This window comes from Entelurus aequoreus, linkage group LG19 (genome assembly GCF_033978785.1).
Source record: "Entelurus aequoreus isolate RoL-2023_Sb linkage group LG19, RoL_Eaeq_v1.1, whole genome shotgun sequence".
NCBI classification, from domain to species: Eukaryota; Metazoa; Chordata; class Actinopteri; order Syngnathiformes; family Syngnathidae; genus Entelurus; species Entelurus aequoreus.
The window spans coordinates 3,646,241-3,667,262 of NC_084749.1; the positions used below are offsets into that span (position 1 = coordinate 3,646,241).

Here is a 21,022-nt window from a genome sequence, read left to right on the forward strand (position 1 = left end):
TACATGACTGTACTGTACCCGCAGTAATGTGAGAGACAACAACAAACTGGATCTTACAAAAACAAAGCAAGGGACCGTAGCGAGGCTAATGTACCCTACTATAAAAGCTCGCTGCCTGGACAAAATTAGTAAAATTGGTGAAACTGATCCATATGAGTACGTCCATTGGACAAAGATTGTCTACATCTCGTCAACAGAGTCAGTTTTTACACTGGTGAAGGATTTCAGAATACAAAGTTTGTTCATTGTCTTCTGTGTAATCTGATGTGTCCGAAATTGAGTGAGTGAGGCCTACTTTCATAATCAGGTTTCCCCGTAAAAACATGTCCATTATTACTTTGAAATACTTTGATTTGTGCTACTTCTTCAAAAATAATAATGATTTACCCATTACTTAAAGTAAACAGACAACATGCTTTTTTCCAAAATGTTTGTCGCCCGCAGCTAGCTTAGCTAACACTAACATCCCACTAAATGCTACGTGTGCAACAGAATAAAACCGCCTTTGATTCAAATTTACCAGTGTGAAAATGCCTTGAACACACCAACATGTACCAGGTGATGGCGTTAAAAGTCATGTTTGATCGTCTAATAGCTGCAATCCAGGCTATTCATTGTCTCTATATTAGCTTCATTACCAGACTTCCTTTGGCTTTATTTTCAAGCTGGAAATGAGAAAAATCTTACCAAATCCTTTTTCCCCGGAAGCGATCATGATCACTATTGTGGTAGTTAATTATGTCGCAAGTTCGTGCCATGTTCTGAACTTGCTAAAGAAAAAAAACTCAAATTAAGCAAAGAGTCTTACATTCAGCCGTGTAAATAAGCGATTGGGAGTCCAGCAAGAACCACAATGCAATGCGTTGCCACATCACAGATGTAGAATCGTCATGCCAAGAATCAGAATTATGGCCGTAACAATTAATCAATTAAATCGATTGAGCAAAAGTTTCTATTTATATTATGTTGCTTCAATGAATTGTTGAATGAGTTTTAGGCTACGTTTACCCTGTCCACTTCAGGGTTTTTTTGTGAAAATCCGATCGTTTCATGTAGTCGTTCATATTACAAAAACAGAAAATGCGATGTCTAAGGTGAACACAATGTGACCCACGTGCTGCAGTGTTTACAGAAGTAAGCCTGGCTCCACTAGTAGTAGTAGTAGCTCTCACTCCTCGCACATTTGTGGCAACTTCAAGGATTTTGTGCAATCAAAGTCAACATTTTCTGAAGGGGAATCATTGTGCGTACATTAAAAAGGAAGAGGGCAACCATTTAGTCTCTCCCAGTTTGTGGGACATTTGCTTCGACGTCTGCAGTGGGCGAGCAGTCGGAGGCAGGAGTAAAATATTATTTTCACCTGTTTTCTTCTCATTTGTTAACTATTTATTTTGCAAGCGTCTGATGACGTATTGCTTGTATGAACGCAACCCGATTGTTCAGAGTGCAGTCTCATTGTATACAAATCTGAAGCAGGTGACACAAACGCTGGCAACACGTTTGTTTGGGGTAGAATCAGATAAAAACTACTAAAAAGTGCTGAGCCTGGCACTTGTTCTGTGGTAATGTAGTGTAGTACAACTACAAAAAGTGTTCTGTGTTAATGTAGTGTAGTACAACTACAAAACGTGTTCTGTGTTAATGTAGTGTAGTAGAACTACAAAAAGTGTTTGTGTTAATGTAGTGTAGTAGAACTACAAAAAGTGTTTGTGTTAATGTAGTGTAGTACAACTACAAAAAGTGTTCTGTGTTAATGTAGTGTAGTAGAACTACAAAAAGTGTTTGTGTTAATGTAGTGTAGTACAACTACAAAAAGTGTTCTGTGTTAATGTAGTGTAGTAGAACTACAAAAAGTGTTCTGTGTTAATGTAGTGTAGTACAACTACAAAAAGTGTTCTGTGTTAATGTAGTGTAGTAGAACTACAAAAAGTGTTCTGTGTTAATGTAGTGTAGTACAACTACAAAAAGTGTTCTGTGTTAATGTAGTGTAGTACAACTACAAAAAGTGTTCTGTGGTAATGTAGTGTAGTAGAACTACAAAAAGTGTTCTGTGTTAATGTAGTGTAGTACAACTACAAAAAGTGTTCTGTGTTAATGTAGTGTAGCAGAACTACAAAAAGTTCTACATAGTGGAGGAGCATGGAAGCACTTGTGACTTTTATAAGTGTCAGTATGGTGACTTGGTGGTTTACACATCTGAGTCCCCTTTAGAACATCTCTGAGTGTTTGGTTGGTTGTCTAAGTGTGATTGACAGGTGCCCAGTTCAGGGTGTAAAGTCAGCTGGGATAGACTCCAGCTCAAGTGCTGGTGAAAATGAATGTATGAATGTACAGTATTTGACCTGAAACACAATGTAGCAAGTAGGGGTGTGGGAAAAAAATCGATTCAAATTCGAATCGCGATTCTCACGTTGTGCGATTCAGAATCGAGTCTCATTTTTAAATAATCGATTTTTTTTTTGATTTTTTTTTAAATCAATCAATCAATCCAACAAAACAATACACAACAATACCATAAGAATGCAATCCAATTCCAAAAGCAAAGCCGAGCCAGCAACACTCAGAAGTGCAATAAACAGAGCAATTGAGAGGAGACACAAACACCACACACAACAATTGAGAGGAGACACAAACACCACACACAACAATTGAGAGGAGACACAAACACCACACACAACAATTGAGAGGAGACACAAACACCACACACAACAATTGAGAGGAGACACAAACACCACACACAACAATTGAGAGGAGACACAAACACCACACACAACAATTGAGAGGAGACACAAACACCACACACAACAATTGAGAGGAGACACAAACACCACACACAACAATTGAGAGGAGACACAAACACCACACACAACAATTGAGAGGAGACACAAACACCACACACAACAATTGAGAGGAGACACAAACACCACACACAACAATTGAGAGGAGACACAAACACCACACACAACAATTGAGAGGAGACACAAACACCACACACAACAATTGAGAGGAGACACAAACACCACACACAACAATTGAGAGGAGACACAAACACCACACACAACAATTGAGAGGAGACACAAACACCACACACAACAATTGAGAGGAGACACAAACACCACACACAACAATTGAGAGGAGACACAAACACCACACACAACAATTGAGAGGAGACACAAACACCACACACAACAATTGAGAGGAGACACAAACACCACACACAACGAAGCAAAAGTAGTGAAACAAAAATGAATATTATCAACAACAGTATCAATATTAGTTACAATTTCAACATAGCAGTGATTAAAAATCCCTCATTGACATTATCATTAGACATTTATAAAAAAGAACAATAGTGTGACAGTGGCTTACACTTGCATCACATCTCATAAGCTTGACAACACACTGTGTCCAATATTTGCACAAAGATAAAATAAGTCATATTTTTGCTTCATTTAAAACAAATGTACATTATTGCAATCAGTTGATAAAACATTGTCCTTTACAATTATAAAAGCTTTTTACAAACATCTACTACTCTGCTTGCATGTCAGCAGACTGGGGTAGATTCTGCTCAAATCTATGTATTCCATCAATAGACAATCCTTTTCAATCGGGAAAAAATCGTTTTTTAATCGAGAATCGTGTTGAATCGAAAAAAATCGATTTTGAATCGAATCGTGACCCCAAAAATCGATATTGAATCGAATCGTGGGACACCCAAAGATTCGCAGCCCTAGTAGCAAGTTAAAATTGGATATATTAGCGCATGTGTGATAATCCTCCAGTTTAAATGTAAAAAAAATCATCAATTTTTGATCAGTATCGGATGATTTTCATATAAAACTACATGATCGCCATTGTCAATTAATGCAATTTATTGCCCGTCACAAACGCTGAACCCGTCTAGCCGACACTGGATTTATTTGAAGTCCACCGGCTGACGAGCAACTAGCAGCTACTTGTGTGTCTCCGCACTCAGTGTGTAGCCGCTCCCCAAAGCTCGTAATATTTGCCTCCATTACCACAAATCAACTGCATTTCTTAGCATCTTTTGTACTATTATCACTGGAGGACAAGGCTAAGCCGGTTACAAGCCAGGAGCAGGCGTGCTAACAGCTGAGCAAACCGCTAAACTAGCTTTGAACAAAAAGACAAAATAAATGGTTATTAAAGTTGAAGAAATCACAGCAAAAAGTAAGCAGCTATTAACAGGCCTAAAAATAATAATAGAGGATAATATAAGGATGATACACGTAAGGATCTATCCATAAATGGGTAGTGTTGATACCAAGAGTAGTATCAGTAGATGATCGATAACCGAGGCATTAGGTTGATATTTTCATTGTCTCAACATCTTTTTGTTGTTGTTTTTGTTATTGTTTACAAACTTGGGGAGTAATTCCCTGACACAAGAGCACTTGGAGAGCAAAAAGCAAGAGTAGTTAACTATTCCATCCCATCCAAATTCCTGGGCTGACAATTGGATTTACAAATCCATTCTCCATTCAAAATGATGTTTGCAATGAATTATTTGGTATGATGATTACAAAGAAACTTTATTTAAACAGATTAGAAAAGCTCCTTCTGGTTGCATGGAGAAAGCCATTTAAAAAAATAATAATAATTGTATTGAAAACAATATACTGTGTGTATTATCATTATTATTTTTTTAAATAGAGTTTTGAAAATTATTAATATATTTAGAATTGGTATGAATAAGAATCAGGATTACAAAGAAACTTTATTTAAACAGATTAGAAAAGCTCCTTCTGGTTGCATGGAGAAAGCCATTTAAAAAAATAATAATAATTGTATTGAAAACAATATACTGTGTTTATTATCATTATTATTTTTTTAAATAGAGTTTTGAAAATTATTAATATATTTAGAATTGGTATGAATAAGAATCAGGATTCAAATGTGAATCAATTTGTTTATGTGGTTTTTGCTATTGTTTAGATATTGTGTACTATTGGCTTTGTTTTAAACAAACAACTGTATGTAATGAAAGAAATTATTATTATTGTGTACTATTGGCTTTGTTTTAAACAAACAACTGTATGTAATGAAAGAAATGATTATTATTGTGTACTATTGGCTTTGTTTTAAACAAACAACTGTATGTAATGAAAGAAAATAAGGAAGTAGTTGAAATATTGTGTTGAAATTGTTACACTGTAAGAAGCTCTCACCAGAAATGCATTGGGAAAAATGACAGTTGATACATGTGATATCTGATACAGTTGATACATGTGATGTATGATACAGTTGATACATGTGATATCTGAATGAGCTCCATTAAAACCCTGATTGGAACATCATGTAATGCGTTCAGTCCTTGTTGCTTTGACTTGATGTCGCAATTACTACACAATAAATGTGCGATACATGTTTAAAATGTGCTTTAAATGAAGGAAAATGTTAGTGTTGGACTTTAAAGGGATCCGGCTTCGCTGTACGCATGCGCAAACACCTCCAGAAAGCCCAACTAGTTTCGTCCTGCCCTAAAATGAGCAACGCCTTACATGTGGCACGTCCTGTCATCGCAGAATAACGGAACCCCGCTCAGCGCCGAGCGGTCCGTTACACACAGTTGAAAAAATGACATAGACGGCCACGTAAAGGTGAGAAGAAGGTAATTGTCTCACTTTCTCGCGGAGCTCTCGCTCGCTGTCCAGGTCTCGCTGCAGGAGCTGCGCGCGCACCTCGGCCTCGTCCGCCTGCTGCTGCAAAGTCTGAATTTTCCTCTTGACGGCGTCCAGAGAGTTCAAACTTGCCATTCTAAGTACGAGCTCAACTCTAACTTAATGGGCAAGAAATACAAAAAAAGTTTGGGGAAAAAAAAAAAAAGTCTCCCTCCGAAGTCTCGTTGTAAAAAAAAAAAAGAAGCAGGAAGTAGGAATGTTCAAGCGGTCCTTAAATGTTTCTTTGCGCCGAGGAATGGGCAAAAGGTTAAAAAAAAGTAAGTTTAATGTCCTGGGAATGTAACACTTTGTTGGTGTGGAAGCTAAAGCATAAAGCAAGCTGACTGGGGGACAGACATGATGGGCTGATGACGTCACAGAGGGCGGGGTCTATGGCTGTGTGTGTGTGTGTGTGTTTGTGTGTGTGTGCGTGAGTGTGTGTGCGTGAGTGTGTGTGCGTGTGTGAGTGCGTGTGTGTGCGCGTGTGTGTGTGTGTGTTTCCTAACTTTTGCAACTGATGCCATTTTGACATGAAAAATCAATCAATTAAGGATCCACTTCACCAATATAAAGAGTAACATTAAGGATCCACTTCACCAATATAAAGAGTAGCATTAAGGATCCACTTCAACAATATAAAGAGTAGCATTAAGGATCCACTTCACCAATATAAAGAGTAGCATTAAGGATCCACTTCAACAATATAAAGAGTAACATTAAGGATCCACTTCAACAATATAAAGAGTAGCATTAAGGATCCACTTCACCAATATAAAGAGTAGCATTAAGGATCCACTTCACCAATATAAAGAGTAGCATTAAGGATCCACTTCAACAATATAAAGAGTAACATTAAGGATCCACTTCAACAATATAAAGAGTAACATTAAGGATCCACTTCAACAATATAAAGAGTAGCATTAAGGATCCACTTTACCAATATAAAGAGTAGCATTAAGGATCCACTTCACCAATATAAAGAGTAGCATTAAGGATCCACTTCAACAATATAAACAGTAACATTAAGGATCCACTTCAACAATATAAAGAGTAGCATTAAGGATCCACTTCACCAATATAAAGAGTAACATTAAGGATCCACTTCACCAATATAAAGAGTAGCATTAAGGATCCACTTCAACAATATAAAGAGTAGCATTAAGGATCCACTTCACCAATATAAAGAGTAGCATTAAGGATCCACTTCAACAATATAAAGAGTAACATTAAGGATCCACTTCAACAATATAAAGAGTAGCATTAAGGATCCACTTCACCAATATAAAGAGTAGCATTAAGGATCCACTTCACCAATATAAAGAGTAGCATTAAGGATCCACTTCAACAATATAAAGAGTAACATTAAGGATCCACTTCAACAATATAAAGAGTAACATTAAGGATCCACTTCAACAATATAAAGAGTAGCATTAAGGATCCACTTTACCAATATAAAGAGTAGCATTAAGGATCCACTTCACCAATATAAAGAGTAGCATTAAGGATCCACTTCAACAATATAAACAGTAACATTAAGGATCCACTTCAACAATATAAAGAGTAGCATTAAGGATCCACTTCACCAATATAAAGAGTAACATTAAGGATCCACTTCACCAATATAAAGAGTAGCATTAAGGATCCACTTCAACAATATAAAGAGTAACATTAAGGATCCACTTCAACAATATAAAGAGTAGCATTAAGGATCCACTTCACCAATATAAAGAGTAGCATTAAGGATCCACTTCACCAATATAAAGAGTAGCATTAAGGATCCACTTCAACAATATAAAGAGTAACATTAAGGATCCACTTCAACAATATAAAGAGTAACATTAAGGATCCACTTCAACAATATAAAGAGTAGCATTAAGGATCCACTTTACCAATATAAAGAGTAGCATTAAGGATCCACTTCACCAATATAAAGAGTAGCATTAAGGATCCACTTCAACAATATAAACAGTAACATTAAGGATCCACTTCAACAATATAAAGAGTAGCATTAAGGATCCACTTCACCAATATAAAGAGTAACATTAAGGATCCACTTCACCAATATAAAGAGTAGCATTAAGGATCCACTTCAACAATATAAAGAGTAGCATTAAGGATCCACTTCACCAATATAAAGAGTAGCATTAAGGATCCACTTCAACAATATAAAGAGTAGCATTAAGGATCCACTTCACCAATATAAAGAGTAGCATTAAGGATCCACTTCAACAATATAAAGAGTAGCATTAAGGATCCACTTCACCAATATAAAGAGTAGCATTAAGGATCCACTTCAACAATATAAAGAGTAGCATTAAGGATCCACTTCACCAATATAAAGAGTAACATTAAGGATCCACTTCAACAATATAAAGAGTAACATTAAGGATCCACTTCACCAATATAAAGAGTAGCATTAAGGATCCACTTCAACAATATAAAGAGTAGCATTAAGGATCCACTTCAACAATATAAAGAGTAGCATTAAGGATCCACTTCAACAATATAAAGAGTAGCATCAAGGATCCACTTCACCAATATAAAGAGTAGCATTAAGGATCCACTTCACCAATATAAAGAGTAGCATTAAGGATCCACTTCACCAATATAAAGAGTAGCATTAAGGATCCACTTCAACAATATAAAGAGTAACATTAAGGATCCACTTCAACAATATAAAGAGTAGCATTAAGGATCCACTTCACCAATATAAAGAGTAGCATTAAGGATCCACTTCAACAATATAAAGAGTAGCATCAAGGATCCACTTCAACAATATAAAGAGTAGCATTAAGGATCCACTTCAACAATATAAAGAGTAGCATTAAGGATCCACTTCACCAATATAAAGAGTAGCATTAAGGATCCACTTCACCAATATAAAGAGTAACATTCCACAAAATTGTAAAAGCAGAATTAGATTCCTTGTATTTTTCTTGTTTTTTTAGTAAGCAAAGTGTCCTGCACGTTGATATTTTATCAAAACATGTCAAATATTCATTAAAACTACCTTAAACACTGGAAAAATAGCATGAATTGTGTTCAAATTAAATTTTACGATGAAATATAATGATTAAAATCCTTTAGAAATGTTATAGAGTATTTACCGCATATTAGTGTTAATCTTTATCTCAACTAGGGTTGTACGGTACATCAGTACTAGTATAGAACCGCAATAATAATGAATCATATTCGCTACTATACCGCCTCTAAAAAGTACCGGGCCCCGCCCTTCTTTATTTTAACGAGCATGACAGCACGTCGTGGTCACGTGGTGACATTGCTGCTTTTACCAGCAGAGGAGCATGTTGGGCAGCGCACACACACCGAGTACTTACAAGCAGACACAGTGTGTAGACGGAAAAGCAGAGGAGCATGTTGGGCAGCGCACACACACCGAGTACTTACAAGCAGACACAGTGTGTAGACAGAAAAGCAGGGGAGCATGTTGGGCAGCGCACACACACAGAGTACTTACAAGCAGACACAGTGTGTAGACGGAAAAGCAGAGGAGCATGTTGGGCAGCGCACACACACAGAGTACTTACAAGCAGACACAGTGTGTAGACAGAAAAGCAGAGGAGCATGTTGGGCAGCGCACACACACAGAGTACTTACAAGCAGACAGAGTGTGTAGACGGAAAAGGGAGAATGGTGTAAAAAGTCAAGATAAAGGTGAAGTTATAACACTGAAACACCCTCAGGAAGAGCTGCTTTAAGACATGGCTAGCTAGCTAGCGGCTAACGTCCATCTACAGTGTTTTAGCTACTTCTAAAACACTAATCATTGTCTCCATGGCGACAAAAAAAGTATGTTTCTTACAAGTATTGTTATCACTGGAGGACAAGGAATAGCTAAACATGCTTCACTACACACTGTAGGAGGATACAATAGCTCACCTTCTTTGTCACGTGTTGCTGCCATCAAATTCTAAAGTTAATGATTATTTGCAAAAAAAAATGTTTTATGAGTTTGAACATGAAATATGTTGTCTTTGTAGCATATTCAACTGAATATGGCTTGAAAAGGATTTGCAAATCATTGTATTCCGTTTATATTTACATCTAACACCATTTACCAACTCATATGGAAACGGGGTTTGTATATTCACACCCTCACCCTCCCGTCGCTGGTGGACCCCCAAAGAAGGCCGGTGCCTTCTATAGGAGTATATTTACAGCTAGAATTCACCATGTCAAGTATTTCATATATATACAGTATATATATATATATATATATATATATATATATATATATATATATATATATATATATATATATATATATATATATATTATATATATATATATATATATATATATATATATATATATATTTATATATATATATATATATATATATATATATATATATATATATATCCTGAAAATATGCAAAGAAAACTGTGTTTAGATAATTGATACTTCAAACTTGCATAAATAAATCTTAAGGAATATAACATAAGTTGGCTTCTGAGAGCTTCAAAATGTAATGAATAAAATGCTAAAGTTGTTGATAAACAAGCAATTATTTTAATAATTAAATATGGTCATTTTAAATGAATTATTATGATCATTTAAAATTAATTATTTCAAATTGTTTATTTTAATGTATAATTCTATGGCTGAATGTAATAAGGAGTCAGAAAAAATACAAATAAAAATACAATGAATTTTGATGTTTTTAGCAAAATGTAGTGAAAATGTATTTAGTTTGTTTTTTTAAAATTAGTAAATATATTTATTTTTAGGTAAGATAAACATAATAATACAATTTATGTTTAGTCTGGATGATTTAGTTCTTGTCACCCTGTTGTCCTCCCGTCTCTTCCCCAAGGATGGCTCCATGAGCTGGGCACACGCCTGGAGATGCCCTCCGTCAGGTCCTGGAGATGCCCTCCATCATGTCCTGGAGATGCCCTCCGTCAGGTCCTGGAGATGCCCTCCATCATGTCCTGGAGATGCCCTCCGTCAGGTCCTGGAGATGCCCTCCGTCAGGTCCTGGAGATGCCCTCCATCATGTCCTGGAGATTCCCTCCGTCATGTCCTGGAGATGCCCTCCGTCAGGTCCTGGAGATGCCCTCCATCATGTCCTGGAGATGCCCTCCGTCAGGTCCTGGAGATTCCCCCCGTCAGGTCCTGGAGATGCCCTCCATCATGTCCTGGAGATGCCCTCCGTCAGGTCCTGGAGATGCCCTCCGTCAGGTCCTGGAGATGCCCTCCATCATGTCCTGGAGATTCCCTCCGTCATGTCCTGGAGATGCCCTCCGTCAGGTCCTGGAGATGCCCTCCATCATGTCCTGGAGATGCCCTCCGTCATGTCCTGGAGATGCCCTCCGTCAGGTCCTGGAGATGCCCTCCATCATGTCCTGGAGATTCCCTCCGTCATGTCCTGGAGATGCCCTCCGTCAGGTCCTGGAGATGCCCTCCATCATGTCCTGGAGATGCCCTCCATCATGTCCTGGAGATGCCCTCCGTCAGGTCCTGGAGATGCCCTCCGTCAGGTCCTGGAGATGCCCTCCGTCATGTCCTGGAGATGCCCTCCGTCAGGTCCTGGAGATGCCCTCCGTCAGGTCCTGGAGATGCCCTCCGTCAGGTCCTGGAGATGCCCTCCGTCAGGTTCTGGAGATGCCCTCCGTCAGGTCCTGGAGATGCCCTCCGTCAGGTCCTGGAGATGCCCTCCGTCAGGTCCTGGAGATGCCCTCCATCAGGTCCTGGAGATGCCCTCCGTCAGGTCCTGGAGATGCCCTCCGTCAGGTTCTGGAGATGCCCTCCGTCAGGTTCTGGAGATGCCCTCCGTCAGGTCCTGGAGATGCCCTCCGTCAGGTCCTGGAGATGCCCTCCGTCAGGTCCTGGAGATGCCCTCCGTCAGATCCTGGAGATGCCCTCCGTCAGGTCCTGGAGATGCCCTCCGTCAGGTCCTGGAGATGCCCTCCGTCAGATCCTGGAGATGCCCTCCGTCAGGTCCTGGAGATGCCCTCCGTCACGTTCTGGAGATGCCCTCCATCATGTCCTGGAGATGCCCTCCGTCAGGTCCTGGAGATGCCCTCCGTCAGGTCCTGGAGATGCCCTCCATCATGTCCTGGAGATGCCCTCCGTCAGGTCCTGGAGATGCCCTCCGTCAGGTCCTGGAGATGCCCTCCGTCATGTCCTGGAGATGCCCTCCGTCAGGTCCTGGAGATGCCCTCCATCATGTCCTGGAGATGCCCTCCGTCAGGTCCTGGAGATGCCCTCCGTCAGGTCCTGGAGATGCCCTCCGTCAGGTCCTGGAGATGCCCTCCGTCAGGTTCTGGAGATGCCCTCCGTCATGTCCTGGAGATGCCCTCCGTCAGGTCCTGGAGATGCCCTCCGTCAGGTTCTGGAGATGCCCTCCGTCAGGTCCTGGAGATACCCTCCTTCAGGTCCTGGAGATGCCCTCCGTCAGGTCCTGGAGATGCCCTCCGTCAGGTCCTGGAGATGCCCTCCATCAGGTCCTGGAGATGCCCTCCGTCAGGTCCTGGAGATGCCCTCCGTCATGTCCTGGAGATGCCCACCGTCAGGTCCTGGAGATGCCCTCCATCATGTCCTGGAGATGCCCTCCGTCAGGTTCTGGAGATGCCCTCCGTCAGGTCCTGGAGATGCCCTCCGTCAGGTCCTGGAGATGCCCTCCGTCAGGTCCTGGAGATGCCCTCCGTCAGGTCCTGGAGATGCCCTCCGTCATGTCCTGGAGATGCCCTCCGTCAGGTCCTGGAGATGCCCTCCGTCAGGTCCTGGAGATGCCCTCCGTCAGGTCCTGGAGATGCCCTCCGTCATGTCCTGGAGATGCCCTCCGTCATGTCCTGGAGATGCCCTCCGTCAGGTCCTGGAGATGCCCTCCGTCAGGTCCTGGAGATGCCCTCCGTCATGTCCTGGAGATGCCCTCCGTCAGGTCCTGGAGATGCCCTCCGTCAGGTCCTGGAGATGTCCTCCGTCAGGTCCTGGAGATGCCCTCCGTCATGTCCTGGAGATGCCCTCCATCAGGTCCTGGAGATGCCCTCCGTCATGTCCTGGAGATGCCCTCCGTCAGGTCCTGGAGATGCCCTCCGTCATGTCCTGGAGATGCCCTCCGTCATGTCCTGGAGATGCCCTCCGTCATGTCCTGGAGATGCCCTCCGTCAGGTCCTGGAGATGCCCTCCGTCAGGTCCTGGAGATGCCCTCCGTCAGGTCCTGGAGATTCCCCCCGTCAGGTCCTGGAGATGCCCTCCTTCATGTCCTGGAGATGCCCTCCGTCAGGTCCTGGAGATGCCCTCCGTCAGGTCCTGGAGATGCCCTCCATCAGGTCCTGGAGATGCCCTCCATCAGGTCCTGGAGATGCCCTCCTTCAGGTCCTGGAGATGCCCTCCATCAGGTCCTGGAGATGCCCTCCGTCAGGTCCCCGACCTTTTTGTAGCTGGGACCGTTCAACACTTGAAAATTTGTCCCAATTTTTTATTATTTTTTTCCTAAAGAAATACAATGCTGTGTGCTTACGGACTGTATCCCTGCAGACGTTATTGATCTATATTGATATATAATCATTATATTGTGTTTTTTATGTTGATTTAATTTTTAATTTTTTTTTAATTTTTTTATTTTTTGTGCGGCCCGGTACCAATCGGTGCGCATGGTTGGGGACCACTGCCCTACGTCAACAACACGGTGGTTGGGGACCACTGCCCTATGTCAACAACACGGTGGTTGGGGACCACTGCCCTATGTCAACAACACGGTGGTTGGGGACCACTGCCCTACGTCAACAACACGGTGGTTGGGGACCACCGCCCTATGTCAACAACACGGTGGTTGGGGACCACCGCCCTATGTCAACAACACAGTGGTTGGGGACCACTGCCCTACGTCAACAACACGGTGGTTGGGGACCACTGCCCTATGTCAACAACACGGTGGTTGGGGACCACTGCCCTACGTCAACAACACGGTGGTTGGGGACCACCGCCCTATGTCAACAACACGGTGGTTGGGGACCACTGCCCTATGTCAACAACACGGTGGTTGGGGACCACTGCCCTATGTCAACAACACGGTGGTTGGGGACCACTGCCCTACGTCAACAACACGGTGGTTGGGGACCACTGCCCTATGTCAACAACACGGTGGTTGGGGACCACCGCCCTATGTCAACAACACAGTGGTTGGGGACCACTGCCCTACGTCAACAACACGGTGGTTGGGGACCACTGCCCTATGTCAACAACACGGTGGTTGGGGACCACTGCCCTACGTCAACAACACGGTGGTTGGGGACCACCGCCCTATGTCAACAACACGGTGGTTGGGGACCACTGCCCTATGTCAACAACACGGTGGTTGGGGACCACTGCCCTATGTCAACAACACGGTGGTTGGGGACCACTGCCCTACGTCAACAACACGGTGGTTGGGGACCACTGCCCTATGTCAACAACACGGTGGTTGGGGACCACTGCCCTATGTCAACAACACGGTGGTTGGGGACCACTGCCCTACGTCAACAGCACGGTGGTTGGGGACCACTGCCCTACGTCAACAACACGGTGGTTGGGGACCACTGCCCTACGTCAACAACACGGTGGTTGGGGACCACTGCCCTACGTCAACAACACGGTGGTTGGGGACCACTGCCCTACGTCAACAACACGGTGGTTGGGGACCACTGCCCTACGTCAACAACACGGTGGTTGGGGACCACTGCCCTACGTCAACAACACGGTGGTTGGGGACCACTGCCCTACGTCAACAACACGGTGGTTGGGGACCACTGCCCTACGTCAACAACACGGTGGTTGGGGACCACTGCCCTACGTCAACAACACGGTGGTTGGGGACCACTGCCCTACGTCAACAACACGGTGGTTGGGGACCACTGCCCTACGTCAACAACACGGTGGTTGGGGACCACTGCCCTACGTCAACAACACGGTGGTTGGGGACCACTGCCCTACGTCAACAACACGGTGGTTGGGGACCACTGCCCTACGTCAACAACACGGTGGTTGGGGACCACTGCCCTACGTCAACAACACGGTGGTTGGGGACCACTGCCCTACGTCAACAACACGGTGGTTGGGGACCACTGCCCTACGTCAACAACACGGTGGTTGGGGACCACTGCCCTACGTCAACAACACGGTGGTTGGGGACCACTGCCCTACGTCAACAACACGGTGGTTGGGGACCACTGCCCTACGTCAACAACACGGTGGTTGGGGACCACTGCCCTACGTCAACAACACGGTGGTTGGGGACCACTGCCCTACGTCAACAACACGGTGGTTGGGGACCACTGCCCTACGTCAACAACACGGTGGTTGGGGACCACTGCCCTACGTCAACAACACGGTGGTTGGGGACCACTGCCCTACGTCAACAACACGGTGGTTGGGGACCACTGCCCTACGTCAACAACACGGTGGTTGGGGACCACTGCCCTACGTCAACAACACGGTGGTTGGGGACCACTGCCCTACGTCAACAACACGGTGGTTGGGGACCACTGCCCTACGTCAACAACACGGTGGTTGGGGACCACTGCCCTACGTCAACAACACGGTGGTTGGGGACCACTGCCCTACGTCAACAACACGGTGGTTGGGGACCACTGCCCTACGTCAACAACACGGTGGTTGGGGACCACTGCCCTACGTCAACAACACGGTGGTTGGGGACCACTGCCCTACGTCAACAACACGGTGGTTGGGGACCACTGCCCTACGTCAACAACACGGTGGTTGGGGACCACTGCCCTACGTCAACAACACGGTGGTTGGGGACCACTGCCCTACGTCAACAACACGGTGGTTGGGGACCACTGCCCTACGTCAACAACACGGTGGTTGGGGACCACTGCCCTACGTCAACAACACGGTGGTTGGGGACCACTGCCCTACGTCAACAACACGGTGGTTGGAGACCACTGCCCTACGTCAACAACACGGTGGTTGGGGACCACCGCCCTATGTCAACAACACGGTGGTTGGGGACCACTGCCCTACGTCAACAACACGGTGGTTGGGGACCACTGCCCTACGTCAACAACACGGTGGTTGGGGACCACTGCCCTACGTCAACAACACGGTGGTTGGGGACCACTGCCCTACGTCAACAACACGGTGGTTGGGGACCACTGCCCTACGTCAACATCACGGTGGTTGGGGACCACTGCCCTACGTCAACAACACGGTGGTTGGGGACCACTGCCCTACGTCAACATCACGGTGGTTGGGGACCACTGCCCTATGTCAACAACACGGTCGGCGGCCCGTCGGTGTGCAGCTCGTACATCACCGCCCTTTACTTCACTTCACCCTCAGCAGCCTGACCAGCGTCTACTTTGGCAAGGTGTGCGCCAACACGGACGGCGAGGAGATCTTCTCCATCTGCACATGCTCATGCTGGACACCTCGTATGGAAGAACGTGATTGGGCAGGCACGCTGTTTTTATCGTGGGAAAGCGGGCATGAAAACAGGCTGTCCTCACTCAGGTCCGCATGGAGCTGGAGGGGGCGTGGCCTCCAGCGCCGGCTGAAAATCGGGAGGTTTTCGGGAGAGTCGGGAGAGGCGCTGAATTTCGGGAGTCTCCCAGAAAATCCGGGAGGGTTGGCAAGTATGGTTTATATTGTAGTACACGGCTATTACATGTTTATATTGTAGTACACGGCTATTACATGTTTATATTGTAGTACACGGCTATTACATGTTTGTATTATAGTACACGGCTATTACATGTTTGTATGTTCTACATTTGCTGTTAGAGGGCAGCAATGATTGCAATGTGGCCCTCCATAAAAACTACTTTGACATCCCTGCTCTAGATGTTAGGACATGACTTCTGAGTGGTCCTATAGTTGTTAGGACATGACTTCTGAGTGGTCTTATAGATGTTAGGACATGACTTCTGAGTGCTCATACAGATATTACGACAGGACTTGTTAAGGGTCTTAGAGATGTTAGGACAGGACTTGTTAAGGGTCTTAGAGATGTTAGGACAGGACTTGTGAGGGGTCTTATAGATGTTAGGACAGGACTTGTGAGGAGTCTTATAGATGTTAGGACAGGACTTGTGAGGGGTCTTATAGATGTTAGGACAGGACTTGTGAGGGGTCTTACAGATGTTAGGACAGGACTTGTTAAGGGTCTTACAGATGTTAGGACATGACTTGTTAAGGGTCTTAGAGATGTTAGGACAGGACTTGTTAAGGGTCTTAGAGATGTTAGGACAGGACTTGTTAAGGGTCTTACAGATGTTAGGACAGGACTTGTTAAGGGTCTTAGAGATGTTAGGACAGGACTTGTGAGGAGTCTTACAGATGTTAGGACAGGACTTGTGAGGGGTCTTACAGATGTTAGGACAGGACTTGTGAGAAGTCTTACAGATGTTAGGACAGGACTTGTGAGGAGTCTTACAGATGTTAGGACAGGACTTGTGAGGGGTCTTACAGATGTTAGGACAGGACTTGTGAGGGGTCTTATAGATGTTAGGACAGGACTTGTGAGGAGTCTTACAGATGTTAGGACAGGACTTGTGAGGGGTCTTATAGATGTTAGGACAGGACTTGTGAGGGGTCTTATAGATGTTAGGACAGGACTTGTGAGGAGTCTTACAGATGTTAGGACAGGACTTGTGAGGGGTCTTACAGATGTTAGGACAGGACTTGTTAAGGGTCTTAGAGATGTTAGGACAGGACTTGTGAGGAGTCTTACAGATGTTAGGACAGGACTTGTGAGGAGTTTTACAGATGTTAGGACAGGACTTGTGAGGGGTCTTATAGATGTTAGGACAGGACTTGTGAGGAGTCTTACAGATGTTAGGACAGGACTTGTGAGGGGTCTTATAGATGTTAGGACAGGACTTGTGAGGGGTCTTATTGGTGTGTAGAGAGAAAGCCAGAGAATAAGATGGTGATGATAAGGATGAGGGGGGTTGTCCAGGAATGCTAGGAATGCAGCGACGGCACACAGGGAAGCCAGGACTCTTGTGTCTAATGAAACTTAGGCTTCATGCTTTCCTGCTGCAAATCAGACAAAGAGGAGGAGGAGGAGGAGATGAGCTGGTTAAAAGTGGGTCAAGCTAAGACGTGCTGGCCTACTTGACAGGAAAGAGGAAGTACAGGTAAGAGGACATGGTCATGGTCCAACACAATCTTCTTGACTGTCCAGTAAGTCTTCTCCTAATACAGACTATTATGTTAACTAGCAGTACTTATGTCCTAATACTTCTCCTAATACAGACTATTATGTTAACTAGCAGTACTTATGTCCTAATACTTCTCCTAATACAGACTATTATGTTAACTAGCAGTACTTATGTCCTAATACTTCTCCTAATACAGACTATTATGTTAACTAGCAGTACTTATGTCCTAATACTTCTCCTAATACAGACTATTATGTTAACTAGCAGTACTTATGTCCTAATACTTCTCCTAATACAGACTATTATGTTAACTAGCAGTACTTATGTCCTAATACTTCTCCTAATACAGACTATTATGTTAACTAGCAGTACTTATGTCCTAATACTTCTCCTAATACAGACTATTATGTTAACTAGCAGTACTTATGTCCTAATACTTCTCCTAATACAGACTATTATGTTAACTAGCAGTACTTATGTCCTAATACTTCTCCTAATACAGACTATTATGTTAACTAGCAGTACTTATGTCCTAATACTTCTCCTAATGCAGACTATTCTGTTAACTAGCAGTACTTATGTCCTAATACTTCTCCTAATACAGACTATTCTGTTAACTAGCAGTACTTATGTCCTAATACTTCTCCTAATACAGACTATTATGTTAACTAGCAGTACTTATGTCCTAATACTTCTCCTAATGCAGACTATTCTGTTAACTAGCAGTACTTATGTCCTAATACTTCTCCTAATACAGACTATTCTGTTAACTAGCAGTACTTATGTCCTAATACTTCTCCTAATACAGACTATTATGTTAACTAGCAGTACTTATGTCCTAATACTTCTCCTAATACAGACTATTATGTTAACTAGCAGTACTTATGTCCTAATACTTCTCCTAATACAGACTATTATGTTAACTAGCAGTACTTATGTCCTAATACTTCTCCTAATGCAGACTATTATGTTAACTAGCAGTACTTATGTCCTAATACTTCTCCTAATACAGACTATTATGTTAACTAGCAGTACTTATGTCCTGATACTTCTCCTAATGCAGACTATTATGTTAACTAGCAGTACTTATGTCCTAATACTTCTCCTAATACAGACTATTATGTTAACTAGCAGTACTTATGTCCTAATACTTCTCCTAATGCAGACTATTCTGTTAACTAGCAGTACTTATGTCCTAATACTTCTCCTAATACAGACTATTATGTTAACTAGCAGTACTTATGTCCTAATACTTCTCCTAATACAGACTATTATGTTAACTAGCAGTACTTATGTCCTAATACTTCTCCTAATACAGACTATTATGTTAACTAGCAGTACTTATGTCCTAATACTTCTCCTAATGCAGACTATAATGTTAACTAGCAGTACTTATGTCCTAATACTTCTCCTAATACAGACTATTCTGTTAACTAGCAGTACTTATGTCCTAATACTTCTCCTAATGCAGACTATTATGTTAACTAGCAGTACTTATGTCCTAATACTTCTCCTAATACAGACTATAATGTTAACTAGCAGTACTTATGTCCTAATACTTCTCCTAATACAGACTATTCTGTTAACTAGCAGTACTTATGTCCTAATACTTCTCCTAATACAGACTATTATGTTAACTAGCAGTACTTATGTCCTAATACTTCTCCTAATACAGACTATAATGTTAACTAGCAGTACTTATGTCCTAATACTTCTCCTAATGCAGACTATTATGTTAACTAGCAGTACTTATGTCCTAATACTTCTCCTAATACAGACTATAATGTTAACTAGCAGTACTTATGTCCTAATACTTCTCCTAATACAGACTATTCTGTTAACTAGCAGTACTTATGTCCTAATACTTCTCCTAATACAGACTATTATGTTAACTAGCAGTACTTATGTCCTAATACTTCTCCTAATACAGACTATAATGTTAACTAGCAGTACTTATGTCCTAATACTTCTCCTAATACAGACTATTCTGTTAACTAGCAGTACTTATGTCCTAATACTTCTCCTAATACAGACTATTATGTTAACTAGCAGTACTTATGTCCTAATACTTCTCCTAATACAGACTATAATGTTAACTAGCAGTACTTATGTCCTAATACTTCTCCTAATACAGACTATTATGTTAACTAGCAGTACTTATGTCCTAATACTTCTCCTAATACAGACTATTCTGTTAACTAGCAGTACTTATGTCCTAATACTTCTCCTAATACAGACTATAATGTTAACTAGCAGTACTTATGTCCTAATACTTCTCCTAATACAGACTATTCTGTTAACTAGCAGTACTTATGTCCTAATACTTCTCCTAATACAGACTATTATGTTAACTAGCAGTACTTATGTCCTAATACTTCTCCTAATACAGACTATTATGTTAACTAGCAGTACTTATGTCCTAATACTTCTCCTAATACAGACTATTATGTTAACTAGCAGTAATTATGTCCTGATACTTCTCCTAATACAGACTATTATGTTAACTAGCAGTACTTATGTCCTAATACTTCTCCTAATACAGACTATTATGTTAACTAGCAGTAATTATGTCCTGATACAGACTATTCTGTTAACTAGCAGTAATTATGTCCTGATACAGACTATTCTGTTAACTAGCAGTAATGTTGCATTGAAAAATACTTGAAGTTTCAAGCATGGCGGAAAAGATGATCAGGACTCCTCTTCCTCCTATCCAGGAGATGGCAAAAAGCCGCTGCCTGACCAGGGCTCAGAAAATCTTCAGAGACTCCTCCCACCCCCACCAAGGATTGTTTTCACTGCTGGACTCTAGAAAGAGGTTCTGCAGCCTCCAAAGCAGAACCTCCAGGTTGTGTAACAGCTTCTTCCCTCAGGCCGTAAGACTCTTGAACGCATCATAATTAAATGATCCCCTCAATTCCCCCCAAAATAGATTAACTGGGTGGAATAAAAAAGACAATATAACATACATCCATAAACATGGAATATAAAGACAATATAACATACATCCATAAACATGGAATATAAAAACAATATAACATACATCCATAAACATGGAATATAAAGACAATATAACATGCATCCATAAACATGGAATATAAAGACAATATAACATACATCCATAAACATGGAATATAAAGACAATATAACATACATCCATAAACATGGAATATAAAGACAATATAACATACATCCATAAACATGGAA

The 21,022-nt window shown here is 42.5% G+C and overlaps 2 protein-coding genes across 3 annotated transcripts in view; both read right to left on the reverse strand.

The window, feature by feature from the left end:
• Window positions 1-6,112, reverse strand: part of tpm4a (tropomyosin 4a) — a 107,918-nt gene extending 101,806 nt beyond the window's left edge. The window contains exon 1 of one of the 2 annotated variants that reach the window (XM_062027666.1): window positions 5,649-6,100. In XM_062027666.1, coding sequence (XP_061883650.1) covers window positions 5,649-5,780 — 132 coding nt within the window. In that variant the 5' untranslated portion in view covers window positions 5,781-6,100. Of the gene's footprint in view, window positions 1-5,648 lie in introns of both variants that reach the window. The other variant, XM_062027668.1, reaches the window with a different exon arrangement.
• The window catches only part of lpla (lipoprotein lipase a), a 743,422-nt gene that overhangs the window by 703,583 nt on the left and 18,817 nt on the right, over window positions 1-21,022 (reverse strand). The window lies entirely within an intron of this gene.